General features: G+C 42.4%; 1 protein-coding gene across 8 annotated transcripts in view; it reads left to right on the forward strand.

Moving 5' to 3' along the window:
* Positions 1-10996, forward strand: part of LOC105470689 (ubiquitin conjugating enzyme E2 V1) — a 35011-nt gene that overhangs the window by 6687 nt on the left and 17328 nt on the right. Inside the window, exon 2 of one of the 8 annotated variants that reach the window (XM_011722882.2) lies at positions 10320-10419. The exons of 5 other annotated variants lie outside the window; for them this stretch is intronic. Coding sequence is in view for 1 of the 3 variants with exons in the window: in XM_011722879.3 (XP_011721181.1) it covers positions 1895-1913 (19 nt within the window). In the remaining 2 variants the exon portion in view is untranslated. Of the gene's footprint in view, positions 1-1812; positions 1914-10319; positions 10428-10996 lie in introns of those variants that run through there. 2 more of the 8 variants (XM_011722880.3, XM_011722879.3) reach the window with 2 other exon arrangements.

Genomic DNA, 10996 nt, shown 5'->3' on the forward strand with positions numbered 1-10996 from the left:
TGAGAATGTACATTTCTAGCAAGTTCGCAGATGAGGTCCAGGCTGCAGGTCTGAGGACTAACTTGGAGAACCATTGCTCTAGAGAAGGAGAAAAAAAGATCTCCTGGGCAGGCTAACTAGACAGCCAGACTACACTTGGCCGGTTGCTCAGAAATAAAAGTTAGTTGATTTTGGCTTTATGTCCAGTTTTCAAGGACGTTGAATCCCAGTGCATCACCTTCCATACCTCCTCATTTTCTGAAGTGGGAGCAGCATCAGATTCCTAGCTCAGTTCACTGTCTTCCCTGAATGGGCAACCAAACCATTTTTATCTAGCAGCTTTCTTTTCAGGAGGAACCTCTGAGGTTCTACTTTTTTTTTTTTTTTTTTGAGACAGAGTTTTGCTCTTCTTGCCCAGGCTGGAGCGCAATGGTGCAATCTTGGCTCACTGCAACCTCCGCCTCCTAGGTTCAAGCGATTCTCCTGCCTCAGCCTCCCGAGTGGCTGGGATTACAGACATGTGCCCCCACACCTGGCTAATTTTGTATTTTTAGTAGAGACAGGGTTTCTCCATGTTGGTCAGGCTATTCTCGAACTCCTGACCTCAGGTGATCCACCCACCTCGGCCTCCCAAAGTGTCGGGGTTACAGGTGTGAGCCACCACGCCCAGCCAGTTCTACCATTTTAATTCAAGACCTAGGCCAGGGTTTTCCAAGATTGACATGCTGGGATAGCTGCTCCTTGGTGGCCATGATTTTCCCAAAAGATGTTTTAAAGGACTTCAGAATCCTTTTTGTGCCACAAATATTTTAATATGTTGCTGTGTTTCAGATTACTACATTAAATGTTTTACTGTGACATGGTATAAAGCTCTATCAACTATTCATGCTTTTTAAACCTGGTTGCCATATTTTATTTGCAATATCCTGCAACTGCTGACTTTTAAGTTTTATGTTTTGCTAAGAGAATAACCGGCTGACTTTTGATACTGACACAGATCCAGGAAAAAGCCTTCTGGAAAGAATACTTCTGAAATAATAGGAACAAATATTTTCTTCAAAAAGTCTTGGATTACTATGATATATTAGCACCTTGGTGAAATTTTCTTAACATTTTCATAGTTCACTTTTTAATAGTCACAGTCTATTTGATTATACTTATCATTAGCTATAGATTTTCCTAGTGTACCTCCTAGCTATCATAGAGCCTGTAGTTCTCTTGGTTTTGCAAGATTATAAGAGTCCTTTTTTTTTTTTTTTTTTTTGATGTGTCCCTGTTTCCCAGGCTGGAGTACAATGGCATGATCTCAGCTCACTGAAACCTTCACCTCCCAGGTTCAAGTGATTCTCATGCCTCGGTCTCCTGAGTAGCTGGGATTACAGGCATGTGCCATCACAACTGGCTGATTTTTGTATTTTTAATAGAGCTGGGGTTTCACCATGTTGGCCAGATTGGTCTCAAACTCCTGACCTCAGGTGGTCCACCCACTTCGGCCTCTCAAAGTGCTGAGATTACAGGTGTGAGCCACCGCACCTGGCCTATAAGAGTCCGTTTTTATGTCTTCCATATTGTCACTTGATGCTGTTTCTCCAGCTGCCTTTTTGGTGTCAGATTCACAGAGAAATATTGGGAATCTTAAAATTTATGTTGATTCAATTGATTAAAGTGCTAGAGGACCAAAACATATGTTAGAGTATTCTTGGGTTTTCTCATCTGTTATGCTTCTGTTGTTTGGCATATGTAGGTTTAATTTTTTAATATATTCACTAAAATGTTTTGTTTAATGTACCATGATTTTTAATTTAAACTCTCTATTTAGAATAGGATAAGCTTTTCAGTTGTCACTGATACATCCTGAAGTCTGCAGGATCTCTGAATTCCAACAATATTTGGACTTATGTCCCTGGAGTAGACCATGAAGTTCTATAACTACGGTATGGTTAGGCCATTTGGAATTAAATGCTCTTTTGTTTTGTAGAAAATATTGATGTATTTGTATGCAGTTTTTTAAAGGTTTGAAATATTAGTAACTTGCTTTCATACATATTTTATGAAACAAAGTTCATTTTATAGTGAAGAATTCTTTCACTTGTGTGGTTTGGGTGAGACACCAGTTTTCCCTCATTTAAAAAAAATTGTAAGTTTCCCTAAAATTCTCATTCATTAAAAATAAAACTAGGTGGGGCACAGTGGATCATGCCTGTAATCCCAGCACTTTGGGAGGCTGAGGCAGGTGGATCACTTGAGGTCAGGAGTTTGAGACCAGCCTGGCCAACATGGTGAAACCCCGTCTCTACTAAACATAATGAGAATTAGCTGGGCATGGTGGTGCGTGTCTATAATCCCAGCTACTTGGGAGATTGAGGCAGGAGAATCGCTTGAACTAGGAAGGTGGAGGTTGAAGTGAGCTGAGATCACGCCATTGCACTCCAACCTGGGTGATGGAGCAAGACTCCATCTGTAAAAATAAATAAAAATAAAAATAGTTACCAAATTTTACTTCTCTCAAAATAAAAAACCAATGTCAATTATATGGCAACATTGTCCAATAATTTGGACCCGGTAGGTTAGAATTTACAGTAGGAAATACTGCCATTTCTTTTTTAGTTTTTGTTTTTGTTTTTTGTTTTTTTTTTGAGACAGAGTCTCGCCCTGTTGCCAGGCTGGAGTGCAGTGGCGCGATCTTAGCTCACTGTAACCTCTGTCTCCCAGGTTCAAGCAACTCTCCTGCCTCAGCCTCTCGAGTAGCTGGGATTACAGGCGCCCACCACCACACCCTGCTAATTTTTGTATTTTTGTAGAGACAGGGTTTCACCATGTTAGCCAGGATGATCTCCTGACCTTGTGATCCGCCCATCTCGGCCTCCTAAAGTGCTGGGATTACAGGCGTGAGCCACCACGCCTGGCCTGATACTGCCATTTCTTCAACCAGAAAACATTTATTGATATCATTATATGCCAGACAGCATACCAGATTCTGGGGAGGCGGCATTGAATGAGTCATAGCTCTGACTTGAGAAACTTAGAGAGTGAGTCAGACAATAAAAAAGGAAGAAAATAAAATGTAAAGAAAAAGTACCGCACAGGCCTGTGTGGCAGTAAAGGTGTATGGGACTGGGGGCTCTGAGAGGACCTCTCCTGACCATCTGGTTTCTAATTAAGCTTTATAGCTTTTAAAATTATTATATTCAGGCCGGGCGTGATGGCTGATGCCTGTAATCCTAGCACCTTGGGAGGCCGAGGCTGGCGGATCACCTGAGGCCAGGAGTTCGAGACCAGTCTAGCCAACATGGTAAAACCCCGTCTCTACTGAAAATGCAAACGTTAGCTGGCTGTGGTGGTGGGTGCCTGTAATCCCAGCTACTTGGGAGGCTGAGGTGCAAGAAACACTTCAACCCAGGAGACTGAGGTTGCAGTGAGCCAAAATCACACCACTGTACTCCAATCTGGGTGACAGAGTGAGACTCTGCCTCTTAACATATAACTGTTCTTGGGCTTTAAAATTCATACTAAGCCCCTTTGATAATCCTTATCATGTTAGACTCCCAGATAATGATACTGTGAATGTTTCTTTCTTGTATTTTCAAGAATAAACCAGAATTAGAATTTTGTGACATTGAGCATTGTTCATTCTGAAATACTATTCCTAGCTAATACCTAGTCATTCATTAATTCTTTCAATAAGTATTTGGGTGCTTACTCTAGAGGGCAAAGCACCCTGAGACATTGGAGATTCAGCAGTGAACAAAACAGACGAAGTTGTACTCTCATGGAGCTTAAGTTCAGATGGGAGACAGACAAGAAACAACCAATAAAGTGGAAATGAATATATTTACAATGTCGAGTGGCAGTGAGTACTATGAAGAAAAATAAGGCAAGATAAGGGAATGGACAGTTAGACCCTTGGATGAGGACAAGGGAACCAGTCAGCCATTCCCAGCTCTGGCACAGAGAATTCCAGGGTGAGGGACTCACAAATGCAAAGGCAGGAAATGAGGATGCCTCTTCAGAAACTTAGAGAAGGACTGGTGTGGCTGGAGGAGGATGGGGGAGCCAGGCGGAGTGGCACAAAATGATGCTGGCAAAGCAGGTGGGGCTCTGTTGGCCAGGTGACAAGTTTGGCTGGATTGCAGGTACAACGGAAGGCCAAGAGTAGGCTTCTGGTAGGAGAGCAAGGGCACCTATTTTACCTTTAAGAGGATCGTCAGCCAAGCACGGTGGCTCAAGCCTGTAATCCTAGCACTTTGGGAGGCTGAGGTGGGCGGATCACCTGAGAGGTTGGAAGTTCAAGACCAGCCTGACCAACATAGAGAAACCCCGTCTCTCCTAAAAATACAAAATTAGTCAGGCGTGGTAGTGCATACCTGTAATCCCAGCTACTTGGGAGGCTGAGACAGGAGAACTGCTTTGTACTCAGGAGGCTGAGGCAGGAGAGTCACTTGAACCCAGGAGGTGGAGGTTTTGGTGAGCCAAGATCGTGCCATTGCACTCCAGCCTGGGCAACAAGAGTGAAATTCCGTCTCAAAAAAAAAAAGAGGATCGTCGTGGAGAATAGACTGTCAGTATAGCCTGGTGGATGAAATAGCCAGTTAGGAGGCTGAGGTGGCATGGATGACAGTGGTCGCAGTGGAGATGGTGAAAATAACCAGGTGTTGGATAGCTTTGGAAATGGGTTAGATACGGGATATAAGGGAAAGACTTGTCGTCATGACTCCAAGATTTTTGGCCGGAGCAATATTTATGCCATATACTGAGCTTAAGGAGTGGGTAGTTTTTGTCTTTTGAGGAACAGTGCATGGGAATTCTGTTTTGGAGGTGTTTTAAGTGTGAGAGGCCTATTAGGCATCTAAATGGAGATGTCTAAGAGGCAGTTAATTGAGAATATAAATTGGAGAGTTGTCAGCTTACTCGAAGCCTTGGTTGTAGGTAAAATTGCTTGGAAGAATGGAGCAGACAGAAGACCTCAAAGGTGAACTGTGCCCTGAGGCCTGGCAGCCAGAGTCTGGAGGTCCGGGAGGTGAGGCAGGGCAGCTAGTGAGAAGAGAAGCGGAGCTCAGAGAAGCAAGAAAAAAGAGGGAGTGATCAGGTGCTGCCCAAAACTCCAGTTATAGGGTGGGAGCTGAGAACTGACTATGGGATTTGGCTGTAGGATTTAGAGGGTGCTCCTTGGTGCCCCTGAGTGACTAGGTGGAATAGCATGATTGGAATAGGTGCAGGTAAGGTGAAGAATCTAGACCAGGAGTCTAGACAGCTGTTTTTCGTTTTTTTGCTACTAAGGAACAAAGAAATTAGATGGTAGCTGGAGGGGGATATAGGGTCAAGTGAGGGTTTTTGGTTTTTGTTTTGTCATGGATAATACAGTCTGCCGATGGAGATGATTTAGCAGCAAGCTTACTGTGTGCCAGGTATTATACAAAGTGCTTTCCAGACCTTACCTCATGTAGTCTCCCTTGCCACCTGTGGAGCAGGCGTGCCGTGATCCCTGCTTTACCTTGCTCAGGCACAAAGCTAGATTGCTAGAAAGTTGTGGAGACAGAACTTGATCCTAGGTCTGTGCTCTTAATCCTCCGCTAAGAGATTATGGAATTTTCTCTAAAATATATTCTAATTCTTACTTGTGGGAGGTAATATATCCATTACCCTGACATGCCTTTTAAAAACAGAGTGGTAGACCAGGCATCCTTATGTTAGTGATTCTGCGTCATGACACCCCAGGATCATTGGTGAGAGTACAATGAGCATACAAGGACACATAAAAGGTCGCTTTTGTGTTTGTTTTTTAGAAAATGAGGTTTGCCAACCTTTTGTCCTTTTTTGCTTAATTTTAAAAATTTTCAACAAGTATTTATCTGAAGTACTGCGTACAGGCCAGTTTTTATTGTTGTTGTTGTTTTGTTGTTTTATTTTTCGAACTACCACCACAGTCATACAAATGAATGGGAGCTGCTGAATTAATTACCCTATCTTCTACATCTCTTCTACTTCCCATCATGCAGGCCTGTGAGAAGTTTGGTGCCACACGTTCGGTCACAGTATTTGCTCTAGGCAAATGCTTCTGGCTCTATATCCTGAGACATTAGCAGTAGCATACCCAAAAGCTGATCATTACCTAGGAGACTTGGATGTGCCTTATCTCTTGCCCTACTCCGAGCCTTTTGCAGCTCCCCGCTATTACCCTTACGGTAAAGTCCAGTAGTAACATGGCTCCAACCTCTTCATCTTTTGTCAAATTTCAGAGAAGTCTATGACCCCTCAAAGGCTAAGTAACACTGTCCTCTGGTAGATTCTGTTTCTCATATGTTTTGATATGGTTTTATTTAATTGCCTTTTGTGTATATCTTGTTTCTACATTGACACCTTAGACTGTATTAGGGAGACCCCAGTTTTTTATTTTGTTTGTAGCCCCTAGATTGTCTAGCAAAGTGCTGGATAAGTGTTGGATAATTATCACACTGAGAGAAGGTGTGTGTGCATATATGTTACTGATAATTTATGTATAGGGAAATTTTGACAAGCAGGTAAAAAGCCTAGCAAACTTTTTTCATTGTGGTTCTGAAATGTGTAGTTTTTTTTGTTTGTTTTGTTTTTTGGGTTTTTTTTTTTTTTTTGCTTATAAATGTGGAGTGAGTCCAGTTCTATACACGTTAAAAATCACGAGCCCCAGAATGCTTCCTCACCAAGAGCTTTATGCTCTTAGCACAGTATAATTTAGTATACCAACTAACTTGGTGGCAACTTGCCACTTCTGATTAACAATCTACTTTAGGAGCTTTCTAGTTTGTGGACTTAAATTCTTCAAGATTTAGTTGAATAAAGGTTTACAGAGTTCTTAACTGCCCAATGCCAGATAGCACAATGTTTACCAGTCTTCACTTGCCCTTTTGACAAAAGAAAGAGTTTTAAATATTCTCTGAGCTCATGATGGTCCATGAGCAGAATCTGGCCTGTAGACATTTGGCCAGAGTTAAGGAGTAACTGTCCCCTTTAGATAGCATGTGTGTTCTCCCCTCACCTCAGTTCTTCATATGCTCTGTTGTTTTAAGCCAGACGTCAAGGTTATTTGCAAAACCATGCCGTCTTCTCACTAATTTTCTTTTGTTCTTTGGAAAACATAGTTATTTAATAAAATTTATTATTTGTCTTAACATATAATGGTTTATTGTGATTACTTTTAAATGAGTTAATAATTTTAAGATTTCTCGGTTTTAATTTCTAACTTGGCAAATATAAATAGGTGTTACCCACATAAAGGTTCTTTGAGGTCTTCACCGGGCGCGGTGGCTCACACCTGTAACCCAGCACTTGGGAGGCCAAGGCAGGCAGATCACCTGAGGTCAGGAGTTCAAGACCAGCCTGGCCAACATGGTGAAACCTTGTCTCTACTGAAAATACAAAAATTATCTGGGCGTGGTGGCGCATAACTGTAATCCCAGCTACTTGGGAGGCTGAGGCAGGAGAATCGCTTGAACCCAGGAGGCAGAGGCTGCAGTGAGCCGAGATCGCGCCATTGCACTCCAGCCTGGGTGACAAGAGTGAGACACCATTTCAAAACAAACAAACAAAGGTTCTTTGAGGTCTTCAGTGATTGTTGAGAGTATAAAGCATTCTTGAAAGCAAAAGGTTTGAGAACTGCTGTTCAAATGAAATAAATGTTTATTGTAATTGTTCAGTAGATAGCAGTTATTCTTATATTTATATGTGTATCACAACTCCTAGTTGGAATACAGATAGATATCAGCCAGTCCAAAGTTTTTCATTTATTGAACTGTTTCTGGTGCTGGCTTTACAATTTGAGTCAGAATCAAATTGTCCTATAATGCAGGAACAAAAGAAAGCTGACCTTTCCCTCTGTGGATCTCAATTCCTGTTCCAAATACTAGCCTAAAATAAATTGACCTGTTTCTTTGGTTCAGTTGTATATGTGGGCTTTGCACGCTTGGTTTTAAGTAATCGAGTATCTAATCCGATGGAAATGTCTGTTGGAAGTATAGGGTTAATTACTGATATATTTTGCCCTACTTCACAAGTAAAAATTAAATATCAGAAAAATATAACTTGAATTCACTGTTTTGAAACTAATAGCAACAAGCTTGTGATATTTGAATGTTAGGATTTCCTAATCAGATCTGATTGTTAGATGAAAAGGTAACCTTTCAGCCATAGAGATGTTCTTTGCTTAAATTTACAAGAGGAATAGTCCTACTATAAATAGTCCAGCTGACATTTAAATACCTGACATAAGAAACTAACACATTTTTTTGTCTTGCCAAAAAGAGCAACTCAAAATAGAGGTCACATGTATAATACAGCTTCCATTCAGTAATGAAAGGCTCAGCTATGGAAGCTGTTATACTTGGCCATTTATTTGGCAGTCTTAACACTTTTATTTATTTATTTGTTTGTCTGTTTGTTTGTTTGTTTTTGGAGATGGAAGTCTCGCTGTGTCACCCAGGCTGGAGTCCAGTGGCGTAATCTCAGCTCACTGAAACCTCCACCTCCAGGGTTCAAGTGATTTTTCTGCCTCAACCTCCCAAGTAGCTGGGACTATAGGTGCACACCACCACGCCTGGCTAATTTTTGTATTTTTAGTAGAGAGAGAGTTTCACCATGCTGGCCAGACTGGTCTCGAACTCCTGAGCTCGTGATCTGCCCACCTCGGCCTCCCAAAGTGCTGGAATTACAGGCGTGAGCCACTGTGCCCCATCTTTTTTTTTGTTTGTTTTTAAAGAGACAGGTTTTTGCTTAGTTGCCCAGGCTGGAGTGCAGTGGCATGATCATAGCTCACTGCAGACTTGACCTCCCAGGCTCAAGCAGTCCTCCTGTCTCAGTCTCCCAAGCAGCTGAGACTACAGGTGTGCACCACCACACCCAGCTAATGTATTTATTTATTATTTTTTATTTATTTTTGTTTTCGAGACAGGGTCTCACTCTGTCGCCCAGGCCGGAGTACAGTGGCGCAATCTCTCACCTCACTGCAACCTCCGCCTCCCTGGCTCAAGTGACCCTCCCACCTCAGCCTCCTGAGTAACTAGGACTACAGGTGGGCACCACCATGCCCAGCCAATTTTTGTATTTTTCTGTAGAGATGAGATTTCTCCATGTTGCCCAGGCTGGTCTGGAACTCCTGGCCTCAGATGACTGTCTTGGCTTCTCAAAGTGCTGCGATTGCAGGTGTGAGCCACCATACCCAGCTGACCAAGTTTTAGTAACATTAAAAACATTGTCCACTAAAAGTTAATCACTTAAGGAATGCTGTTAAGTGAGATTCCTCCTCAGAGAAGAACGCTTGATCCTTAGTGAGATGAAGTGCTGGACAACCAATGCCCTAAAGAAGCTGAGGGAGCTTAGCTTATGGATTCCTAGGGGAAGGAGCCTTCTGGACAGCAGGAATGACAGGCGCACAGGCCCTGAGTAGGTTCTTGTGTGGGATACAACTGAAATGGTTCCTAATTGGTTTTTTGTTATGCAAATAACATGGGATTGCTGTAAAAAATCAGGAAATAGAGAAAGTAGGGGGAATCATCCATAATTCTTTTACCCAGAGATAACTCTTAACATCTTGTTCTGTATCCTTACCAACTCTATAAAGCTTCTTAAGATGTCACTTATTGGCCGGGCGTGGTAGCTCACGCCTGTAATCCGAGCACTTTGGGAGGCCGAGGCAGGCGAATCATGAGGTCAGGAGATCGAGACCATCCTGGCTGTCATGGTGAAACCCCGTCTCTACTAAAAAATAGAAAAAAATTAGCTGGGCGTGGTGGCGGGCGCCTGTGGTCCCAGCTACTCGGGAGGCTGAGGCAGGAGAATGGTGTTAACCCAGGAGGCGGAGCTTGCAGTGAGCCGAGATCACACCACTGCACTCCAGCCTGGGCGACAGAGCGAGACTCCATCTCAAAAAAAAAAAGAAAAAACAAGATGTCACTTCTCATCTGTATGGGTTTGCTAGTGCTGTCATAACAAAATCCCATAGACTGGGTGGGGGCTTAACAAATTTCTCACAGCTCTGGAGACCAGAAGCTCAGGATCAAGGTGTCAGCAGGTTTTGTCACATTCTGAGGTACTGGGAGTTAGGACTTCAGTACATAAATTTGAGGGAAACACAGTTCAGCCGTAACACCATCTGTGAACAAGTACCTCAGTCATTAGCCTTCCTATCAATATGATTTTATGTTCTTTTGATCTTCATTTTTATTAGTGTAGGCTTATAAATTAACCAGTAGTAAGGCAGTGACTTCTCCCCCCCAGCCTAATTAGGATCATTAAAGATTTAGATTGAACCCTTTCTGAACAACAGTTGTGTTGTCTGACTTTTTGCCTGTAATGTCACCACTGTCTTTCAGTTTTATGTTTGCTAGAGAAGACTCAGTCCCGGGTAGCTGAATAATCCAGTTGGCTGCTGTGCAGATGAAAATGCCAGTGTTTTCCAAACAAACAGTTCAAGTATGCTTGTAGGTTTTGCTGTTTCCTTTCAAATACCATATGTAGTATTATTTAACATTTTTTTGTAATCAACTGACTCTTTTGCTTACATTTATTTTAAAGGAAACTTTTACCATTGTTATGGATGGGAAGTTAGTATATTACTTACCCTAAATAAATTATTCTTAAACATAAATACATGACTGTAAAACGAAGTGTTCAATCACATACCACCTAAAGTCCTCTAACGTACCACTACAACTCCGTCTTTCAGCTGCTTGGACCAAAAACCCAGGAGCTGTAGTTGACTCTTGTTTCTCACACCTCACAGGCAACCTGATAGCAAATCTCCACAGCTCAGACCTCTCAAATGCCTAGAATTACGCCGCTCCTCACTACTTTCCTGCTATCACCCTGGTCCAAGCCGGTATTACCTTTTGCTAGGACTATTGCAGTATCCCCCTAGCTGTTTCTGCTCTTGCTCCCTTCACTCTTGTCCTCACACAGCAGTCTGAGGGACAGATCATGTCACGCAGTAACAGTTGGCATCCTTAATCTCCTCTTGCTGTCTCATCCCTCACTTGGTTTAAGCTAAATT

The sequence above is a fragment of the Macaca nemestrina genome, chromosome 15 (genome assembly GCF_043159975.1).
Source record: "Macaca nemestrina isolate mMacNem1 chromosome 15, mMacNem.hap1, whole genome shotgun sequence".
Taxonomy (NCBI): domain Eukaryota; kingdom Metazoa; phylum Chordata; class Mammalia; order Primates; family Cercopithecidae; genus Macaca; species Macaca nemestrina.